Source organism: Triturus cristatus, chromosome 3_2 (assembly GCF_964204655.1).
Source record: "Triturus cristatus chromosome 3_2, aTriCri1.1, whole genome shotgun sequence".
NCBI classification, from domain to species: Eukaryota; Metazoa; Chordata; class Amphibia; order Caudata; family Salamandridae; genus Triturus; species Triturus cristatus.
Window position 1 is genome coordinate 1,034,031,519 of NC_140584.1, and position 24,443 is coordinate 1,034,055,961.

At 45.0% G+C, this 24,443-nt stretch overlaps 1 protein-coding gene across 26 annotated transcripts in view; it reads right to left on the bottom strand.

The window, feature by feature from the left end:
- The window catches only part of ELN (elastin), a 338,132-nt gene that overhangs the window by 169,512 nt on the left and 144,177 nt on the right, over positions 1-24,443 (bottom strand). For all 26 annotated transcript variants that reach the window (XM_085649707.1, XM_085649706.1, XM_085649705.1 and 23 more), the window contains exons 3-4: positions 22,041-22,088; positions 21,625-21,657 (exon numbers count right to left, since the gene is read on the bottom strand). In XM_085649707.1, the coding sequence (XP_085505833.1) occupies positions 21,625-21,657; positions 22,041-22,088 (81 nt within the window). The remainder of the gene's footprint in view (positions 1-21,624; positions 21,658-22,040; positions 22,089-24,443) is intronic.

Below are 24,443 nucleotides of genomic sequence, written 5' to 3' on the forward strand. Positions count from 1 at the left end.
ACCCTTTGACAGTCTATGTTCCGCATTCTGTTGAGCTGTTGATGATGAGTACCAAAACACAGCACCTGACAAACAACAGACTCACACGCTACAAGCAGGTCATAGTTGCCGCAGAGAATGTGACTCTGAGGAGGTGTTCTGTTTTAAATCCTGCTACACTGATGCCTTTGCCAAATGCAGGTGATGAAGATTGTGAAGATCATGACTGCCTTGATGTGACTAAACTTTGCACCAAACCAAGACCTGACATTGTTGATGAACCTCTGCCTGACCCTGATGAAATTTTCTTTGTTGATGGTTCATGCTTAAGAGACAATGTGGGTCAGCTGAGAGCAGCGTTTGCTGTATGTACCATTACGGGAGTAGTTGAAGCTGCTTGCTTAGAAGGAGTATATTACGCACAAATGGACGAAATTATTGCCTTGACTCGTGCCTGTTTGGCAGCTGATCAGATCCGAATCACCAGTTACACCGACAGCCAGTATGGGTTCGGTGTGGTTCATGATTAGGAATCGAGAATATGTGAGACAATTGTTGGGAGTTTTACAGCGTCCGAAGGGAAATTGCTGTAGTAAAGTGTGCAGCCCATGGGAGGGGAAGTTTATCTTGGTAACAAGTGCACAGATGAGGTTGCAGGTTTTTGAGCTACACAAGGGTGCATATTGACTGGAGATTATACAGGAGACAGCCCAGAAAGAACCAAGCTCAGCATGATGTTAGCCATGGCAAACACTTGGGAGAAACTCAAGAGCCTGCAGGGAGAAGCTTCAGACCAGGAAAAGACAGGTAAATGCTAACTTTAAAAAGGCTGCATGGTAACATGTTGTGCTTGGTGTCAAACACCTTGGAATCATACCTGCCCCGCCAGTAACTGGCGGGGGAGGTATGATTCCACCCTCCTAGAGGGGCAAATGTGACATACCGGGCTACCCGGCACCAGCTTTCTCGACCCTGGCATCACAAAATGGATGCTGCCAGCCACAGACACAACAGCTCTTCTGCTGCTGAGCCAAGCTCGAGCAGGGGAAGGCTTGACAATAGGCTTCCTGTCACAGGTAGGCAAGACCATCTCCCAGACAGGCTTTAGTGTACTGGGGCTGGGTGGGTGCACTCAGAGTGCTTTGATGTCTGCACTGGGGGCATATTTGGTGTCCCTGTACATAGTTCAGCTCAAACCGGTTGCACGAGCCATTTGCTCCTGCTCTGTCGTGAAACTGGACAAAGGACATGGGTGTAGCCACCCCTCTGTCCTGACCGTCTCATAAGTGGGTCCCCAGAGTCTGTCCCACCCCTTCCTTGGGTATATAGTAGGAACCCCTGACTACCGGACTTTAGATTTTACCTGGACTAAACTCTGCTACAGAAATCAAGTACTTTGACGATCTGCACGAGGCGGTATGACTGAAGAATCTCCCTTGGAGTAAATGAGTTACTCCCCCGCAAGCCAGGCACCTGAAACGCATCTGACAGGTTTGCATCTGCAAGCTCCTGAGGACTCTGAAGATTTCTGCAACACAGGAGGTGGGTTCCCGAGGTCTCTGAGGTTGAACTGTGCTCTCAGCAATTCTGAGGCCCGGATCCCTCGTGGGGACCGTGCAACCCGAACCCCTGTGCACCGCGTACTTTGAAGCAGCATATGCTTTTTAGTGACCCCTGAGGCTGTGCATTGGGCTACTTGTAGTATTGACCCCAAGCAGTAATTCCACTGAAGATTTCCAGCCTACATTCCACGAGTGTTCTGTGGGCTGGTATTTTGTGATTCAGCTCGAGGTCCCTTCGTGATCCCTCGTCCGTTGGCCTGTGGGTCCCTGTGAAGGTTACTTTGACTTTCCATGGGCTTCCTTGGTTGCTCCAGACGTTCCCTGACTCCCCATAGCTTGGGGAGTCCCCAGGACCTTGCTGGTTCTCACCGAAGCATCTTTCCTCTGTCTGCATGGGTTGCAGTTGCCAAGGCTTGTTGGTGTTCAATCCGGACACTGACCCCCCAGCACTCGACATCCTTCGTGGGAAAGCTCACCTCTGGACTTTGGTTGTTGTCGACATCTCCTGGTCCCCATGGCTGCAGAGTCAACCTTCACCTCTTCTCACCTGAAACACCCAACATCGGTGGGCATTCGTCTATCATGCCGCTGGTCACTGTGAAGTGACCCAGACTCTGTCCCCTCTGCTTTCAGCTTCTTCTCAGCTCTGATCCAGGCTTGGATCACACCGGGCACTTTTCATCTCCACGGCAGCAGCACTTTTCCGCATCACGCCATTGAAATCTACGAAGGTTTCCGACATCACCTGACCCCTATGCACCCGGCACCTCTGGGATAGGTAACACGGGTATCTCGATACTCTCAAGGGTGCTGGCCATAGAACCTTCTATGTTTAACTGGGTTTGCTTAAAGTCCTCTCCGAAGTGTCCTTAAGCTTTAAAATTCCAAACGCGACTCCCATAGAGTTGTACGGAGCTCGCGCCTGTGTTCACACACTGCACCCGTCCTCCGTGGGTACCCTTTGTCACTACCTTGAGTGGTTCTTTGGGGTCCCAGTGATTCTACCTGCTCTAGGCACTGTGTCTAGTCAAGTCGTGGTTGTTATACCACTTTCTTAGTATATGGTTTGGTCTCCCCCTGGAGCTCACTGTGTATTGTGCTATTTACTGTCGTTCTAGTGATTTAATATTGTGTGCTTTGTTCTCTAATCTCATAAAAAGGTTAGTAGTTAGTGTTTAGTAATAAATACATATATTTTATATATTCCTTGTGTAGTTCTCCTTTCATTTGGTCATTCAGGAGGTTATAATCTAGTAAACCAAGCTGCTTTACATTCCTTTGAGACTTAGCCTGAAGGCTGCTCTCCATAGCTACCAGTAGGATAGCTTTCAATAAAGATTGTCTTTAACCTAATCATCAATAAGGATTGTTTGGACTGGTACAAGGCCAACTTCTCACAGTCAGCAAAATTCATGTGCGTGCAAGGTTGTTCTGTTCTCATGCTTCTGTTGCGGGTGCAAGGACACCGTCCGCCTTAGTTAGACTAACGCCTTTTGTTTTAGGAGTTAGGTATGGAGGAGACCCGCTACAATGTATTCAGGAATGCCGATAATTGGGAGCTGATATTCTTTCTCGCCAAAGAAGCCTGAGACCCAAGGAAATATCAACCCTTGCTGGACCGAGTACAAGTTTGGGTGGAAAATTACCTACGAGAGGTGCCTGGCCAGAGGAGGTGTTTCAGGGGAGTGGTCTATCAATTGAGGATTTTGTATTAGGGACAGAGTCCTGAGGGATGAGTTAGCAGAGAGCCGTTGGAGGGTAGTAGGAAGGGATCGATGCTCAGGAGGAAGGCTTAGAACGAACTTTGTAGCTTTGGCTACTGACCCTTACAACATGAGCGTACTTCTTAGGAAGTCTTCATGAGCTGACACTTTTTCTTGGGAAATGATAAGTAGGGATGCCACTTTAGTGGTAGTGTAGGGACAGATTAATGGATTTCTTATACAGCTGCTAATGAAGACTAATAAAGACATTGGAGCAGTTATTGCCTGTTTAGTGTTTTTGGAGCTGCTCATTCTTTTTATATTGCACTGGATTAGACTAATTCGTAGGATGAATTTTGTATTAGTGCCTATGTATTTTTTCAACCTCGTCATGTGGTGCTTGTATGTCCAGTTATTTTTGGCTATGTAATAAAACCTTTAAATTTGAATTCGGAGTCAGTGATCCTTTTCGAGTCTTACTTGATTGGTCCATGTTAGTTAGTCAGGACTTGATTGGTCCATGTTAGTTAGTCAGGAATGGATTGGTTTTCTCCCCTTTACACTTTTCAGCAGGTAATAAAGTTCCAGTCGACCGAGGATTCTTTGGGAGATTTTATGATAGAATCTGGCGTTATCAGTGGTGTAGAAACTGAGACAACAATTTGTGGTAAAAGGTAAGTCCAGCTTTATTCAGGTACCACCTCATCCAACGGTGATTCCTCAGTATCTGACAATTGCCTCCTCAAGGTTCTCTCCCACCATTCTCCCTCTGACCTCATAGTATTCCATGTACCTGAGCACAGGAGGTTCTATGCCAAACTTCTCCCTACTATACAAACAAGGAACAAAAGAAACTGAATCCCATTCCCTCCCCTAGGAACAGTCTAAAAGCTGTACGCCCCAAACAGCATCCTTACATGCAGTATCAAAATATGACATCACATAAGTTGTATACAAGGTAAATCTTGCCAGACCAGATGGGTCAATGGAAATAGAAATCAAATAGCCACACACAACATAATCCTTGAGATATGTTGGTTTCCTGGCTTCTCGAATACATCTCCTTTGTGTTAATAAAGAATTTTTGTAAGGAGCTTGTAAACCTTAATTCCACATATCTCTCACAACCTGTTGTGGAATTGGCGTCCTAGTGAAAGGACAACCTTCCATTTGCCTAAGAACAGCAACTCTGTTCTTGTTCCAAATGCGGCCATCTTATAAGTTGATGGCATTCTTAAAACATTTAGGGGCATATTAACAAGGTGGCGCTATAAAATTATCGCCGCTTTTGTGGCCGTTTTCGGACGAAAAGCGGCGATAATTTTATCGCTTTATCAGCAAGGTCACGCTTTAGCGTGAATCTTTGCCTTAGCGCCCTTTCCCGTAACGCCCACCTTTGCATCTCTAATGAGATGCAAAGCGGGCGTTCCTTCCCAAAATAACTGGAGAAATGTCCCTAACTGGCATTTCTCCAATTATCAATGGGCACGCTAACAAGCATAGCTTTTAGTTTGACTTAGCCATGATATCCAATGGAAGGTGGATATCATGGTTAAGTATGCCCTGCCCTATCATAAGCTATCGCCAAACTTTGTGCGATTATCGTTGGATTTCCAGCACATTTGACAGCTTGCGCCAGGAATTTTATCGCTTTTGAAATAAGCGTTGCAGATAGTACGCTATCTCAGCGATAAAATTCAGCGATAGCCGGGGATAATTATCCTAGCGCTAAGTGCGCTTAGCAATAATTATCGCCGGTTGTTGCCGATATGCCCCTTAATCACTTGAAGTTTTCTTGTAAATTTGGACCAATCCAGACACCCTTTGGCTACTCTTACTTTAACCACCACATCTCCCACTCTGACCTCCACATTCCTCAACTTCTTAGTAGCGTCAAAGTTTTCTTTCCTCTTATTCTAAGTTGTAATTTCTTTCTCTCTCCACTCTCTTGGGGTTTTATCGACACAGCCCTTATTCCAGTACATCCAACCAGTACACATTCTAGTAGAAGGAGATCTCCCTTTGAACAATTCGAATGGAGATTTGCCTGTGCAATCATGCAGAGACAAACGATAACCTGCCAACCTATTCGACAACTCCTTCTTCCAATCCAATCCATCCACTGTTGCCAGTTATATACCTTCTTTGAATGTTTTGATAACTCTCTCTATGGCACCATTAGTTTCAGGATGATACAAAGCTGATTTCTTGTGTATAATCCAGCATTGCTTCAAGAAGGATTCTGTCTCTTGGGAACAAAATTGTACCCTATTATCCATGAGTAACTATCTTGGAAAACCCTCCCTTTTAAAAACATTCTCCAGAAACCTAATAACTGCCGAAGAAGAAATATCCTGCACACACAATACTTTGATCCATCAATACCAATATATATGGAGTGGCATGTTCACCTGTTACTGGACCCAAAATGTCCATTGCTACCTCCTCCCATTGATATTTTGTTAGTGACCTGCTAATCATACGCATCTGATTCGTCTTTAGAACTTTATCGCAAGATACACCCTCTATACAATCTTTAATTATGCACTCCACGTCGTTAAGAGCTGGCCATCAAAAATCTCTCCAGAGTATCCCTTTTCACAATGCCTAAGTGACCCTCATAAGCAAGTTGTAGCACTTTTTGTCTCAACTTCACAGGTGGAATCAATCTTGTCCCTCTCAACAAAAACACTTTGTCTACCGCCAGTTCATTCAAAATTTTACCCCACTTCCCTTTGTGGTCACCCAACTCTGCTGAGCTAAGTTTTCTTGAGCTTGCCACTTGTATTACTAAAGCTGTTTCTTTGTCTAATTGTAATTCTTTCAACCATTCTTTTTCAGATATAATGCCTTCAGTTACTTCACAGACACTCACTACCTCCTCCTCATCCATGTCATATCTCTTAACTGAATCTGTTTCTGTGACTTTCACCAATCTCAACAAGCAGAGTACTTGCTTGCTCCAGAAACATATTGTACATTAAAACTAAAATCTTATAAGCTCACAACCCATCTCCTGATGTGAGAAGAGATTGAGTCAAGTCCTTTCCTAGTAAATACTTCAACTAGAAGCTTGTGGTATTTCTTTACAGTGAATCTGATTCCTCACAAAAATTGTTTGAATCTATTGATGACGTAATAGACTGCAAGGGACTCTCGCTCTCTATAACAGAATTACATTCCGCATCTCTCAAAGTCTGTGACACACAGGCTATTAAGTTTTCCTTACCATCCTTGATCTGGATCAATAGTGCCCCCAAATCCTTAGTAATGGTTTCACATACTACTTTAGTGTCACACGATAGATCATAAGCTTGCAGACACATTGCATTGTTAAATTCTTGTCTCACCCTCAAAAACTCAATCCGACGTATTGCGTCCCACACAAATTCCACCTTTTTCTTTAGCAACTTCTTATATTAAATGTCTCACTAGCAAAGTCCCTAATGAATGTGTATAATATTCCACCATGCTAAGGAATGATGACAATTCCTCCTTTGACTTGGGTTCTTCTAGCGATCTGATTGTTTCCACAAGTTCCATATGTGGTTGAATTCCAGTCTCCGCAATTTTGTATTCCAGGTAACTGACCTCCAAAACACCAAATTTGTACTTTTCCACCTTGAGCGTTAGCCCTGCTTCTTGCAACTTGTTTAGAATAACCCTTACACACTGATCGTGTTCAGACACAGTAGCTCCAAAAATAAGAATGGCATCCTGGTAACACTTCAGTCCAGGTAAACCCTTCTAAATCCCAACCATGATATTTTGAAAAACCGCTGCTGCCGAAATTAACCCAAAAGGCATTTTCTTGAAACGATATGTACCACATAGAGTTGTGAACGCTGTGAGATATTGTGAGCTTTCCTGAAGTTCTATTTGGTGATAGGCTGACACTAAGTCTAAAGTGGTGAATAATTTAGCTCCAGTACATTTTTTTACCATCTCCTCAATATTGGGTATTGGAAACTTGTCCACTATCACTTCCTTGTTTAGAGCTCCAAGTCCACCGAAAGGTGAATGTCACCATTCCCTTTGCGTGCTACTACTATAGGAGCCAACCACTCCGTTTCCTCAACAAGTTCATTTCCACCACACTTACACAACCTCTTCAATTGGTCTGCCACCACAGTTTGCATATGAAAGGGAATTCTCCGGACTTTAGCCACTGACAGACTTGCGTTCAACCGTAGTCTGATCTTATATGTGTACCCTAGCAATTTGACCAGTTTATTCTGAAATAAACTTTCAAATTCCTTCACAAATTTGTCCTGTTTAACACTGATCTCATCTACCTGAACCTGAGGAACCCTATTGGGATGCAAACTTACCACAACAAATTATTACCTCGGCATGATAAATATATTTTCCAAATGTAAATTTCTCACTTATTCCTATGTTAGCCTCGAAGTACCCAAGCATCTCTATTTTTGTCACTCCATATCTTCCCAGCTGTATATCCATGTGTATCAGCTCCTCTCCTTCTGCAAACAGATCCTGAAAATTCTAATTAGAAATGATCGTAATATGTGAGAAAGAATCAAATTTCATTGAAATCTTCTTACCATTAATGTTAACCATTTTCGAGGGAAACAGTTTGTTCCTTCTTCTACTATCTGCAACACAACCTTCTGACATGCTTCCTGACTATTAGTTCTAATCCCTCTTCTATTCCTGATATGGCAGCATCTGCCAAAATGGCATTTGATGCCACAGTAGTTGCTCGTCTGTGTCCAAGCTGGACAAGACTTTTCATTCGCCTTTTGACCTTCCAATCCATATCTGTAGCAGGTACCCTTAAATCCTAGATCTAACTTCTTCTGTCTCTTAGTTTTTGCTTCCCCTTTTCTTTCCACCACTTCTTTGTGTCCTTCTGTCACCTCGTCTTTTATCTGTGACTTTTGAAACTTTCTCTGTTCTGAGTTACCCCACACACCAACATATGTTTCACTTGTTTAGCAACATATAGTACTTCTTCTAATGGTGGTTCATCCATAACTCCTCTTGTATCTTGTCACTGTTGCATCGCGATAGAAATTGATCCCTAATTACTTTTCAAGTGCACCCCAAATTTACAATGTGAAGCCAATTTCTTTAAGCTTGTGACAAATTTCTCTACCGACTCATTTTGGCCATGACTCCTTAGACCAAAGTGATACCTTTCTAAGATAGTACTAACCCTTGGTAGGTAATGTCGATCTAATCTAGCTATGGCAATTTTGAATTCATTCAGATCACGTGCTTCTGCCTGTGGAAGCTCGAGTAGGTCCTCTAATATATCTTGAACCTCTGGACTCAAACAATGCAATAACAGAGCATGCTTTCTCTCCGCACTCAGATTCGTTCCACACACATGTGCATAATTGCAGAACACTTTCTTCAATTTGGCCCATCTAATCGTCGGTTCACCAGGTGATGATAAGGAAAAAGGAGGTGCTATAACATTTAGCATTTTGACCAACTCCTTTAGTGCTTCTAAATGACACACAAATCAAGTGTGACCCTGGAGCTGTGTGTCAGCGATGAAATTTATCATTAAAATGGTAAATTAAAATTTCTCCCGCAAAGAAACTTAAAGTTACAGAGACAAAGTTTTAAAAAACAAAATATAGTGGATGTCTTGACAAAGAAATCAGGCTCAAAACTCAACAGTGATCTCCAAAACCTTCAACTTGGTGTGCATGTCATTGTTGCTGTACTAAACATGGATTAAAATCCCCAGTTCAATATGGCTCCCATTGTCAGCTGTGTAATGTTAATGGACAAATCACATGAGGCAATGGTTAATGCCATGTGCCCACACATGCACAAGACTCAAATCCCCCTCGGATGCCAGTCAGAAGCGCTAGAGGGTGAATCAGACGTTCTGCCGCGCTCCCTTCACTGATGTTAATGACGTGGCAGATATCTCTACACAGAGCTAGGCAGCGATACCAACGTTCCTCAAGCTCCAAGCTCTGAATATCATTGCTGTGCGTCTTGCAAATGCGCAGCACTCCCTTCTTTCTCAGATGTCAGGTGAGCAAGAGGGAGAAACGGACGTCCCTCCGTGCTCCCTTACCTGACATCAATGACTCTGCAGACATGACATATGGAGCTAGAAGGCAATAACAACCCAGCAAGCGAGGGAGGCCTCTACTCCCGACCACTGATAACAGAACACTAGCGAGGACCTCTTCACCTTGCACTGAAGAACAAGTTACTCACCTTCGGTAACGCTTTTTCTGATGGATACAATATCTGCCTCTGGATTCCTCACCTTATGAATATCCCCCTGTGCCAGCACTCCACGGAAATTTTTCCTAGCTCCCCGCGCTGACGAGGTCGTCTCAGCGTCATGGCTCCTCACGCAGCTCCGCATGACGTCACCGGAGCCGTAAGAAGACCACATCGACGTGATGACGTCAGTTCCACCCATTTTTTCCGTGCCACCGAGGCAAAACGGGCAGACCGACCATAGAGACAATGCATACATAGTACACAGAATTCACACCAATACAGTCAGTTTCAAATGAAATAAGAAAGCTCACATTTAAAATAAGTCAACAATGGACAAGTAGAGGTAATACAGTCTTGAGTACACAAAAACATCAAATAACCAATACCTCATCTTTTAAGGTACAAAGGGTGGACAAAGGGGAGGTGGGTGGGTCAGAGAGGAATCCACAGGCAGATATTGTATCCACCAGAAAAAGCGTTACCGAAGGTAAGTAACTTGTTCTTCTGATGGATACATCTGCCTGTGGATTCCTCACCTTATGAATAGAATCCCACAGCAGTCCAACCCCCGGAGGAGGGTGTCCACCCTTCTATACCAAAAAATCTTGCAAAACAGAGCGTGCAAAATGGACGTCCCTCCTCACCTTGGAATCCAAGCAGTAATGCTTCGCGAAAGTTTGGAGGGAGGCCCAAGTTGCGGCTTTACAGATGTCCAATACAGAAACACCCCTGGAGAAGGCAGAAGTAGATGACTTAGCCCTGGTGGAATGAGCTCTAATGCTTACAGGAGGCTCCTTACCGGCCAGGTAGTAGCATAACCTGATGCACAAGATGATCCACCTGGATAAAGTGCACTTGTGCTCTGCCTTGCCCTTCATACGACCAGCATATCCAACAAAGAGCTGATCATCTTGACGGAAGTCTTTTGTTTTATCCAGATAGAAGCTAATCGCCCTCTTTGGATCCAAATGATGAAGCCTCTCCTCCTCCTTGGTAGGGTGAGGGGGAGGATAGAAAGTAGGGAGGGTAATGGACTGTCCTAGATGGAAGGGAGTTACCACCTTAGGCAGAAAAGCAGTCCGGGTCCTGAGTACCATCCTTTCAGCATGTATGGTCAGAAAAGGAGGCTTTGTACTCAAAGCCTGGTGCTCACTCACCTTCCTAGCCGAAGTGATAGCCACTAAAAAGACCGTTTTCAATGTCAGTAGTCTCAATGGACAACTATGCATAGGTTCAAACGTGGAACCCATTAAAAAAGTCAACACCAGATTTAAATCCCACTGGGGCATAATAAAAGAAGTGGGCGGAAACATGTTAGTAAGCCCCTTAATGAACCTTAAGACTATTGGAGACTTATAAAGAGAAGGCTGATCGGGCAAACAAAGAAATGCCGACAAAGCCGACAAATATCCTTTAACAGTGGCTACAGCACAACCTTGCTGAGCCAAATGAAGTTAAAAACAAAGAACATCAGAAAGATGCGCTTTCAGAGGATCAATAGATTTCTCTCCACACCATTTAACAAATTTGACCACCTGTAGGAGTAGATAGATTTGGTGTAGTGTCGCCTGGCCGATAAAATAACATCCACCACGTCAGGCAGGAGAGAAAAAGAATTCAGGTTGCCCCGTTCAATCTCCAGGCATGAAGGTACAGGACCTGGAGCTGGGGGTGTAGAACCTGCCCCTCCATCTGAGGGAGGAGTTCTGCCCTGAGAGGGAGACGGAGCGGAGGGTGCGACGAGAGGTGAAGAAGGTCCGTGTACCACACCCTTGTTGGCCAGTCCGGGGTGATCAATATAACTTGGGCCTGGTCTTGGCGAATCTTCCTCAGAACCCGAGGAATCAAGGGTATGGGAGGAAACGCGTAAAGGAGTTGTGAGCCCCGACTCAACTGAAACGCATCCCCCAACGCTCCTTGCCTCGGAAACTGGAGACTGCAGAATGACGGGCAGTGCGCATTCGAGAGTGGCAAACAGGTCCACCCGAGGAGTCCCCCACGTCCGGAAGATGTGTTGAACTACCCCTGGATGAAGCCTCCACTCGTGGTTGGCGGAGAACTTCCGACTGAGACTGTCCGCACGCACGTTCAGCACCCCGGCCAGATGATTTGCTATCAAGCAAATCTGATGGTCCTGAACCCAGGACCAGAACCACAACGCCTCTCTGCAGAGACGGTACGACCCTACTCCTCCTTGCTTGTTGACATACCACATCGCGGCAGTGTTGTCCATCAGTACTTGAACCGACTGACCGTGAATGGAAGGGAGAAAGGCCTTGAGCGCCAAACGTATAGCCCGCAATTCCAGAAGATTGATGTGAGACAATCTTTCCTCTGGAGACCAAAGACCCTTGATCTCCAGATCCCCCAGATGAGCACCCTTCCCTAGGGTAGAGGCATTCGTTATCACTGTGGACACAGATGGAGGAAGATGGAAGGGCTTTCCTTGAGTCAGATTGCCCTCCACGCTCCACCAAGACAGATCTGCTGCAGCTTTTCTGGAGATCCTGACTGACTCCCTGAGATCTCCGTTGTGTTGATACCACTGCCTGCGGAGACACCACTGGTGTGCCCTCAAGTGCCAGCGTGCATGGTTGACCAACAGAATGCAGGAGGCGAACAGACCAAGCAGGCGAAGGACCTTCAGAACCGGAATAACTGCTCTATTGTAAAACAAGGGAATCATTTCCTGAATGTCGAGAATTCCTTGTGGAGGAGGGAATGCTCGACACACAGTGGTATCCAGTACTGCCCCTATGAACAGGTTGCGCTGAGAGGGCACCAGGTGAGACTTGGGTACATTTATTGAAAAACCCAATTTGTACAACAGCTGGGTTGTAACCTGCAGATGATGAAGCACGATCTCTGGCAGCCCCGCCTTGAGAAGCCAGTCGTCCAGGTAGGGGAAAACTGGAATCCCCGACCTCCTGAGATGGGCAGCCACCACTGCCATCACCTTGGTGAAGACTCGAGGTGCGGTAGTAAGACCAAACGGAAGGACCGCAAACTGGTAGTGTTGCAACCCAACCGTAAAACGGAGATACTTCCTGTGCGATTTCAGGATTGGGATATAGAAATACGCATCCTGCAAATAGATGGACACCATCCAGTCCTCCTGTGGCAGCGCCTAAAGAACCTGCGCTAGGGTGAGCTTATTGAATCTCTCCTGCTTGAGGAACAGATTCAAGATTCTGAGATCCAGAATAGGACGTAACCTGCGATCCTTCTTGGGGATCAGGAAATACCAGGAGTAGCATACCTCACCCCTTACCTGCTAGGGAACCACCTCTATCGCACCCTTTTGTAACAGGGTAAGAACCTTCTTCTGAAGGAGAAGCAAATGATCCTCTGTGCAAAACCCCTGGCAAGCAGGGTAAGGAGGAGGGAATTCCCTGAAGGGAAGGGCGTACCCATTTTCTACAAGATCTAAAACCCAAAGGTCCGAAGTGATTAATTTCCAATCCTGTAGAAAATGGGTAAGCCAACCTCCCACAGGACCCACATCAACCAGGATGGCGGATCTAGGCTGCTTTCCTGCATTACCAGGAGGGGCTGGGGAAGTAGAGGAGTAGGAGGAAGAGGGATGACGTCCAGCTCCACGAAGGCGACCTCTGCCTTTACCCCTGTAGCTCTTTTACAAGGGGTTCTGCTGCTGCTGCTGCTGTTGAGGCTGTCTGGACCCCAGAAAGGAAGATCTCCCAAAGCCACGGTATCTGTTATAACCATAGCCTCTTGGCTGAGTCTGCAGACCCAAAGACCTCGCCGTTGCCTTCCTGTCCTTAAATCTCTGCAGAGCAGAGTCTGCCTTTTCACCAAAAAGCTTAGAACCATCAAATGGTAAATCAATAAGAGCAGCCTGCACGTCAGGAGAGAACCCAGAAGATTGTAACCATGCATGCCTCCTTGTCGCAAAAGACGATCTCATTATCTAGCAACAGCGTCCGCTGTATCCAGACCAGACTGGATAACCTGGCAAGCAGCCGCTTGAGCATCCACCAACACCTCATTTAGATTCCCATTGTCCTCCTCAGACAACTTAGGGAGAATCTGTTTCGCAGAGTGCATCAAAGCATGAATGTACCTGCCCAAGAGCCAAGTGGTGTTGGTAGATTTTAGCGCCATACTGGCCGAAGAAAATACCTTCTTCACAGATTGCTCCAACTTCTTAGAATCTCTATATGCAGGAGCCTGCGAAAACGCCCCTGATGACTGCTTCGAGCAAGAAGCCTGCACCACCAGACTTTCAGGAGAGGGGTGAGAGGAAAGAAAAACCGTATATCCAGGATCAGGTCTATACCTTCTTGAGACTGTTCTCGAAACTGCAGGAGTTGAAAGAGGATTGTGCCACACCCCAAGTATTGACTCAGTCAGATTATCATTAAATGGTAAAAGTGGCTCAACAACCAAAGATGGAGAGTGAAGAACTTTAGTGAGAAGATTAGGCTTATACTCCGCTACAGGAAGCTGTAAGTCCAAAAGTTCCGCAGCCTTCCTAATAACTGTATGGTATGGAGCAACATCCTTAGAGGGGCAAACCTTTTGAGAAACAAAGTCCCACTCTGGAGAAGTGTCAAGGCCACTTGCCTCACACAAGTCCTCAAACACATCCTCTCTATCATACACCTCTCCTTCCTCCCTCTCTTCAGCCTGGTACTGCTCCTCTTCCTCTAACCTCTGCGCCTCTCTCCTCGAAAGCATCTTCGGTTGCGGCATCGGCGGCACCACACGCGGCGTCGACGGCTCCAGGAGCTGCATCGAAGGTGAATCCATAGCCGGCGCCGATTGAATCCGAGAGGCTTCACGGGATGGAGCCGGGGACTGACCATACGGCATCGACATCCTCGGAGCCGGAAAAGACCAGGACGACGTCGCTGGCATGAACGGCATAAAGGGGGCCTGAGGATACTGATGAGTCACACCCAAAGTATATGCCAAGCGACCCATGGGATCCGAAGGTGCTCCAGAGGGGTACAATGCTCTGGCGAACACGCCATGGCATTAAGGAAATGCGATGGATCAGAACCTGGCGTCGGAAACGGAGGGTAAAAAGCCGGTTCCGGATCCGATCGAGGTACCTCTGGAGTCGGCGCCGCTGGAGTCACAGGAGGAACAGCCGGAGCCAAAGGAACCTCATCATCAGCCGGATTCGTCGGTGAGAATCTCGGCGTCGTAGCCTGCTCTGGAGTCCCCTTATAGGAAGGAGATTGAGCCGGAGTCACCTGAGGAGACTCTGAAGGTGAAGGGGAAACCAAGTCCTTCTCTCGACGTCGAGGAGCAGGGGAAGGCGACCTTGACACCACAGGCTTCGACGACTGACGTCGAGAAGCATGTCTCCTCTTCTTCTTGTGCTTCTTCTTGAAGTCGCGTGACGTCAAAGACCTGGACTTTGACCTTTTTCCACCCCTTTTTTCTTTTCTTGCCTTGGCCATGTAAAGTTTGGCTTCTCGCTCCTTTAACGCCTTTGGATTCCTCTTTCTGCATGAAGAGCATCCCTCGACGTCATGGTCTGAAGACAAACACCAGAGGCAATCCTCATGCTGGTCAGTAATTGACATATGTTTACTACATTGTCTGCAGGGCTTAAAGCCTGACTTCCTCGGAGCAGACAAAAGAAGAAAACGATACAATCTAAAATACAAAGTATCAAGACGAAGTAAGGAGAGTCCAGAAAAAACCATTAGCGTCGACAGCGCGGAAAAAAGGGAACGGACGTCATCACACCGACGTGGTCTTCTTATGGCTCCGGTGACATCACGTGGAGCCGCGTGCGGAGCCATGACGGTGAGAAGACCTCGTCGCGCGGGGAGCTAGGAAGAAAATTCCGTGGAGTGCTGGCACAGGGGGATATTCATAAGGTGAGGAATCCACAGGCAGATGTATCCATCAGAAACATAGCACAGTGCTACACCCAGCTTCCTCTTCACTGTGAAAGCCAAATTACAGGCATGATGTCTCCAGGACATCGATGTTGTGCCCCCCAGCGCTCCTGACTTTAATCATGCTTGCGATCTAAATGTGACGTTTTCTCCACGCTTCCACCTGCATAACAGCTGACACAGGAAAACGTCACTTGCCTTGTTGAGCGAGAAGGTGATGTAAGACCAGCGTTGCGGTGTTATCTTAAGCTGCAGGAAGAGCTTGGTAGTGGAGCTACTGACAATTTAGTACTGAGAGGAAAGAGATATGTACCCCCTGAGGGCCATTTGGGACAAACTCTTACCAAGAAACATCTCAAAATTCAGTTTTGGTGGCCAGGTATGGATGACGATGTTGAGGTTTGAATGGAGAATTGTTCATTGTTCATGGATAGTGAAAAGAGACTTAAGGTCAATACACAGAGTATGGGTTCTCTCAGTGAGGATAGTTCTGGTGCTCCTTGGGGAAAGGTGTGTATGGACTTCATTGGCCCCATGGATTTTTGTCTGAGGACAAAAGGTTTGCTATGGTATTGGAGGACGTTTATTCCAGGTGGGTCATTGTGGAGTTTCTGAGGTGTATCACCACTGACAACGTGATTAAAAGTTTGAAACTAATTTTTATTAGGGAAGGTTGTCTGGGGATTTTAGTGACTGATAATGGCACACAATTAACGTCTCATGCCATGCAATGTTTTTTACAGTGGAATGGCATAAAACATGTGCGCACTTCCCTTTACAATCCTCAAGCAAATGGAATGGTGGAACGTATGAATAGAGTGCTAAAGGGGGCTATAAAAATGGCAGTACAAGGCGAACGTGATGCCAAGAAGTATGTGGACGATGTAGTGTGGTCATAGAATACAGCAGTGAATGGAGTTATGGGTGAAACTCATTTCAGAAGGATGAGGGGTAGAGAATCCAAAACCAAACTTATGCCTCAGTGGTTAATTGAGGGTAACATGAGGAAGGATGAAGAAGTAAACAAGGGTGTTGGTAGGATAGGTGTTGGAGATTTTGTTAAAATCAAGTTTGGAAGCAAAAGAGATGGTGTAAATAGGTTCCCTGGCCCCATGGAGGTAAAAGAGGTGCATGAATGGCATGTGGTACTAAGGAATGGCCAAAAATGGAACAAAAGAAGAGTGGCTTTGTATAAAAAACAGAATAATGTTGTTGGAGAGGAGTTATGTGAGGATATACATATCGGTGTGCAGAACGATGAGGGTAAACTGGCCAAGGGAGGTGGAGGAGAGGCAAAAAGTGGGTTGTATAAGACAAGGTTGGTATTTAGTGGAAACAGGAGAGACCAACATGCAAACCAACAGGATGTTATTGATAGGCCATGTCGTTTGCACTGTCACCCTGTTAGATTTACTGACTATGTAATGGAATTTTGTGTTGTTTTCTGTTAGTTAAGTAAAAGTCAAGAAATATGGAACAGCTCCTGTGTTGCATAGACCATGAATTCCTTTGTTCCTTCACATGGAATGTCAAGTTTGGTTTTTTATTCCCTGTTTTTGTTGTTCTTCTATTTTTCATTTAATATTATGATCTGTTGTAAAGTGAGGAGATATGTTGTATTTTATATTGATGTGAATCGTATGTTGCGCCTCGTGGGTGTCTCGTGGGCTGCTGTCGGGAAATGCATGAAATGCACAATTGCGGCATTCGATTTGGCTTCCGGGAGAGGTCTGAGACAGTTGACGGGCGGAGCAGGCTGTAAGGAGTAGGCGGGTGACCTTCGATTGTGATAAGCAATAAATCCTTTTCAACCTACTGCTTGGACTGAACAGTATGTATTGTTTAGATATACTAAATGCCAATAAAATCAGGTTAAAAAAAAGAATGAGTGTACTTCATCTACAACAGAACTCATCATAGACACAAGCCAAACACATACAAATAAACAACCTCCTGAACTCTCAGCCATCATACCAATGAGTGATGGAGCCATAACACAAACTAAGCAACAAGACCACTCTACATGTCTACCAGTGACCAAGGACACCAACACACATCCTGGATCCAGGACGCTCTATCACAGAGGCTGGTGAGACACACATTCATACTCCTTTAATCTCTCCCGAAATGACATTTAGGAATGAACCTACCACACACACACACACACCTCTACTGCCAGGATAACACTGAAAGATGACCCAGTCACACATATTCAACCTTGTGTACTATATTTAAAATAATGCTGGGCAATGAATTCAACACATGCACTTAACATCCTACACACTCTACCAACATTACATTTACAAAAGAACTCACCACACACATGCAACCACCTCCAATGTCAACACAACACTGATAAATGAACTAATCACACACACAAGCTCGTTACCAACTAACACTGAGCAATGGAGCCACCAGACTCAATAAATGCACAGACTTTACCATCTGTCTACAACTGAGCAAGGATTCTAATCTCGATCACTCCCTACCATCCCTCAACAGCACAAGGAAACAAATACACATTCAAATACAATGCCTGTACTCTCCACTGGCACAGCATTCAGCATTTAAGTCATCGCACAGTCAAACTCCTGCACTCTCTAATAAACCATTACTGTGTACAGACGTTACCACACACTTAAGGCCTGATTATGAGTTTCAGCAGTGTGAGGGTGGGCAGTACTCCACTGCCGTGCCCCTCACACCACCGAGACTCGCTGTGACACTGACAGGTGGGTAGAGTGGCGTTCCCAGTGCGGTGCCTCTTTCAAAGGCCGCGGTGCTTTTGGAAAAAGCACCGCAATGGGAATACCTCACAAGGTTCCTGCACGGCATGGACTGAAAAGTCCATGTCATGCAGAAACTCTTGTGCATGCACACAGGGGGTACATGTTATGCCCCTCTGTGTGTATGCACAAGTGGAGGAGGCACAAGATGCCCTCTAGGGTCCCCTTTGTTTCCTACCTGTCAGGGTTGACATGGAGGAGGTACCTCCATGTCACAGCCGGCAGCGAGGAAACTCGTAATATGCTTGGAGGGACTGTGGCGGACCCACGTAACATATTGCAGCCTTTGACCGCTTCGCCACCTCCAGAGAATGTTGGTTCCATGGCAGCATTGGGGTCCCAGGGTGGTCCGACCGCCCAACTCGTAATGGAGAGGCTGTCAACATGTGTGACGGTGGCTGGACTGCCACTGCTGCGTCACTATGAGTCTGGTGGTCCTCGGACCGCCAGACTCGTAATTAGGCCCTTAACCTCATGTACTTTCGATCAAAGCAACATTGAGCAAGAAACCAACTACGCACAACCAATCTCCTAGCTTCTACCAACAAAATACTGAGAAATAAACCTACCACACATACACACAATCTGATCCTCTTATATTCTCAACCTACTTAACACTGAGCAATAAACCCACTAAACTCAATTTACTGCTATCACTACCAAACTAACACTGAACAAGGAAACCAACACATACTCAGGCTCCAATACTAATTGCCACTCTGTTAAAGCAGAATGGAACCAACACATTTTAAAAAATTGCCCTCTGTGCCCTCTGTGCCTGCACAACAATGAGCAAACACTTAATCAACCGCAATGTCTGACATTATTTTACTGTGCACTGGGAAGCTAACAAATACAGAGCCCACTGACTGCCCTCTCTACCAACATAACAATGTGAAAAGTAAGCAACTCAATCTCAGACTTCTGTACTCCTTAACAAGGAAAGGTTACTCACCTTTAATCCTAGTTCTCCTCTGGGGGATCCTCATCAAAGTCATAAACAATGAATAGTCCCTCCCAGGCTCGGGGATCTCGGAACTCTTTTAAACAATATATATGTACATCTAACTTTGTACAACAGTATTCTACCTACATGTTTGCAGCCTAAAGAAAAGCCAAAAATTGCCAAATTTCATTTACATTTTATTGTTTTTAAAGGAGCCAATTAAATACATTTTTGTCACTGGTTGGGTAGTGACAGTATAAAATCTTTCGCAAAAAAAAAGAAAGTAAAGGAAATGTGTTACATTGTAAGTCAATAGGCTGCACTGTAAAGCATAGGAGAGAAAACAGACAAGGTGTATTTAAGAACTTCAAAACATACCCTGCATCTCATCATGCTCTACAGATGACAGTTAGATCCAATAATATTTGCAAAAATCAGAAGATCTTGAGTAAAACAAACTGAAGTATTTCTTGTCTGGGGAGGGGGAGGGTTGCTTCTGACTTTGATGAGGATTCCCCTGGAAGAGTACTAGGATTACAGGTGAATAGCGTGTTCTTCTTTTCCAGGGGATCCTCAATAATAATCATTAGCACTAAATAGAATAGTAAGTCCAATCCATAAATAAGCATACAAGAAATAGAAAATAACTCCATCAATCACCAGAAAAAGTTCCTCAAAGAAGCCTGCCCTACTTGACTATCTGACATGGAGTCTGAATCTAGACAATAGTGGTCTAGTGAAAGTATGAACAGATCTCCAAGTAGTGGCCTTATAGATTCCTGAAATTGGAACATTCTAAGGAGGACTCTAGTAGCAGCTTTTCCCCATGTGGAATGTGCTTTAGGTTTACCAGGTAGGGGCTTTTAACTAGCTGCTATGAAAGTAGTATACAGGAAACTATCTTCAAATGGACTGCTTTGATGAAGGCAAGCCTGTTCTTACTGGAACGTAAATTATGAAAAGATGATTTCATTGTCTTATATCTTTAGTTTTGACTAAATAGATTTTAAGAACTCTTTTTACATCTAGAGAATGCAGAGATCTCTCTGCTGCTGTTGACAGATTGGTAACAAATGTAAGCAAAGAGATGGTTTGGTTAATGTGAAAATCTGAAACCTCCTTAGGAAGAAAACTATCACTGTGGAATACTGTATTTGGTTCAGTAGCGCATGAAGCCTGAATTTCACTAATTCTGTGCACCAAGGTTATAGCGACTAAGAAAGCTGCTTGCCATGTAAGATGTTGTAAAGATGTTTTGTGAATGGGTTCAAAGGGTGGATCCCATTCATTTGGACAGGTTCCCAGGGAGGATAAGGGGATTTAACAGCCAACCAAGCGCATAGCGCTGTCTTGGGTTACCTTCCGTCTGGGAGGTATTATATGGGTGGAGCATGGGCGTTTCTATGCAACCACCGATGTATTTTGACACAAACCCATATTCACTGAAGTCAGCAAACATTGGTTTACATCAAAATGGTGTGCCTATCTAGGCTTGCATAATGAGGAGCAATATCTTCATTTCTCCTCGATACTTCCTCTTTGCATGTGTGCTGCATGTTGCAGCAGGCACACAAAGATGAACAAGCCTCTAAGAATAGGTTGTTTTTGCCCAGAAAGGTATACCTTCCTGCACAAAAACGACTCTGACCTCAGTACATGCTCTGTTGTGTCATGGCACAAGGGTGCCTGCAGTCAGCGAGAAGTGTCCCAGCGCTACAAGTGAGCAGGGCTGCTCCATTTCTTAGTAGATATGGTGCATTTCTGCTCTCTCCCTTTGAGTTTAGTAAATCTGTGCCCTTGTCTTTATTGTTCTCTGCCTACGAGTGTGAACAAGGAGCTCAAAAAGGAGCACCTGGTATGGTCACATTGGCTAGGGCAGCACTAATCTGTTGCTTAGGGAAGCAAGATGGTTTGAAAACAACCCATGACTATGAGCCACTGATAAAAACAGAGCAGTAACACACAATGCTTAAGATGAACATGGGGGTGATGTCATGAAAGCAGCAACATGGATCGAGGGTCACTCCGAGAAATCCGTGTCCACGCTGCCATCTCTGCCATCTCACAAATGTGCAAGGAGACCGACACATACAGCCTCTTGCACACTCTCGCATTCAAACCATACACAAAGAAGTACGGAACCCCACTTAACACTATCAGCACCAGTGCTTAGTTTGCCAAAAAGGAAAAAAAACATAACTGCAGGGGCCCAACGGTTTTCATAGTAGTCTGCTGTTGGTGCTACCAAATGCCATGGTTGCCGAATACCGAGGCAAGGCTGCCTACTCTTGATTGCACCTCATGCCTCTTTCTTCCACCACTCTACACTTCCTGTCTCTCTTTCACAGATTTGTAGATTCTTTTTCATCTCTTCTTTCTCCCTCTGTGACTGTTTTCCTATTTTTATCATCCTCCTTCTTTCTCTATCATGCTTGCCCCTCTCCTGCTCTGACGGAAAGCCTGAGGATGAAAATAATTTCTGGTACCCAAAAATGAGCGCTCGCGTCCACCAACTGCATCGTCTGTACAAAATGAAAAGAACAAGTCTCTTACCTGGTTTTGGGGGTTTGCCAACTGCACCAACTCCTGTTGAAACACAAAAGTCATAATGTCATAATCATGCAATAAAAGAATGTCACCATTTGAGACAGCATTACAGTCTTGATGTATAGCAACTGGCAAAGAGCAATGTACTCTCGAACAGCCAATTAGAGATCCAAGTATGGCTTTCCAATCTCTGCGACTCATCAGTGTGAGGAATAGTCCTCTACCAGTGCCTGCTCTAACTGAGGACTTTGCAACTTCACACACCAGTTATAACTGGTCGATTGTTTGTTCTGATGACCACACAACCTATGACACTCTTCCATTTATCTTGCTTGGTTTATAGCAGAATGCGGTAGCTCGGGAAATGATTCCATGGCATGGAGTACAGCAATCAGAATTATGCATCTATCACTTTGACTCACCTGCTCCTCCGACGCCGGCACCAGGCACTACTCCTGCCCCACCAACACCTGTGATAGACAGAAACAGAAAGTCAATATCATATCTATGTACTAGAATGTATCACCACCTCTATCGGGGCGCAACAGTACCCGCACTGAAAAAGGCGAGGCGAGAGAAAAGGCAAACAAAAAGTAAAGTGATGTACAGAAAAAGAGCAAAGAAGGAAGAGGAATAGGAAAGGGTGAGCTAATGCAAGAGGATACCATTTAGACAAACTAGAGAAAGAAAGAGCGGGATATATACCTAAAAACACACAGAGAAAACAGAGAGAACCAAAAAATGCCCTGTTCAGAGCGACCGACTCCCGAGAGGGCTCTTGTCTAGCGCTGAGAAGACAGAAAATACCAAAACAGTCCGCTATTGACAGGAATTATTTATGAGATAATGTCCAGCAAATGAGAAGTTACTTTCCTTGATCTATGAATACCCAGGCCATGTTCAGGTTCAAGATACCAGTTTCAGTATCTCGGCAGAACTCCCTAGTGGAAGGTAAGGCTGCATTATGAGGACGCCTCAGTCTTGCAAATGGGGATGCAGTCAGTTTCACTACAGTAATAGGTAGGTACCCTTCCCTTTCCTTTGTCTCCAACATTCCACTACCGCCCTGCCTTCTGCCCAGCTGCAGGAGTATCTTCGTCTATCAAATTGATTTTGTGTCAGTGTTGCACCACAACACTTGCCCTAGTATGGTATCTGAAATCTGGTGGGAACGGGTCTTTTGTTTCAAATATTTTATATTGCGCAGCATGTAAACAAAAGCATAGACTCAGAAAACAACCAAACACAAAAAGACTATAAAATCTGGGAGTAAAGTGCTTTCAGTGGCAAGTGCATAAAACACAAGTTGCCAACAGAATTGTGAAGTAGGGTCTATTCATTCCTGCACAATACAGCAGCCCGACCGCCCCGTATTAACATGTGGGAGCTTTAACCTAAAGCATTGGTGGTTGCCAATAGCTTGGATAAGGTGCACTCATTCCAACTGCAAAACCATTGTCCCCCCATGCCACCCTGTTCAAATTTGACTGCCCTCAATTCTCCAGTACAGGGCGCCCGTGCCTAACCCGCCCGAATACCTGCACGCTCATTCCAATCTATTCTATCTATTCCAATCAACTGTCCTAGAGTACTTGGAAAAAGGGCAAAAACATAATATATTGTGTTACATTGGACATAGCTTTCGAGGCTCATAGTTATCCTCCCAGATATAATGACCTGAAGGTACTGTATCTGCCCCCCCCCGTACATTTATATAACACCCCTTATCTAGATTGGGGAGTAGTAGCAAATTTGGATAACTCAAATGAAGCCCAAACATCTTAAAATCTCTGCAGGGACCCCAACCGAAGTGCATAAGCTTCCTCAATTGCTTTCGCCTTTACATTTTTTCTTGCCAATGCTAGATCCCTGGACTCTCATTCTTCCTCCATTCCTGGAGAATCAAACTAAGAGCAGCTGATATAACTATGAACACTACGTATTGCACACTTTATGCATATGTCTAAGCATGTGGGGTACGCCATATAATGCTGTCTTAGTCTCTGGCACTATTGGAATTTTAATCCACTCACTTATTTCTTGGAAATTCTGAATACAACTGGGTGTAAGATAACTCGGGTGGAGGGGCAACATGTCTCGGAGATGGGGCACAAAGCCCTTCGCCCGGCGAACTTTCAAAGGATGGCTTTCACGTCCAGGTGGCTGGCGTACTATACACCCTATCATATGCATAAGATATGCATATTCCGGACCAATATTTTCGCTCCAATGTGATAGGAGATTGGCCCTACACTTTTTTCACTTGTCCAATACGCCCCCGTTTTTGGGGGAGGATCATTATAAGAAGAGACAAGGTACGCCCTTAGGATTTTGGGAAGCTATCATTACACACATATAACTTGTTGGCCCTTCTTTGGAACAATGTGGTCCCAAGCTAGCAAAACATTCGTTACATGATTGTTATTGTACATATTAAATCAGCCCTGACATCAGGACTCATACAGTACTGTCTTGTGAACACATCTACTGATGCTCCTGTTGCATTTGCCTCAAAATCCAAATTATAACAGAATTCATTGCAAGACACAAACCATATAGAAAAGTATTACTAAGGTAAAGGCTGAGTGATAGAAGTCTGTGCAAAGCAAAGATTTAGGGTTTTTATGACCAAGTCCTAAACAGAACTTTATAACCTTTCTGAAGAATAAGTTGTTTTACATAGCTCCTGACCTAGCTGGAATTCAAACATCTGATCTGCTATGTAGAGCGAAGGTGTCCCTTGCAGAGCCTCCTTGATAGCTAGGACTTCCAGATCCTAATCCAGTTTCTGCCTAAAGGTATGAGACAATGGGAGGAAGATTGAA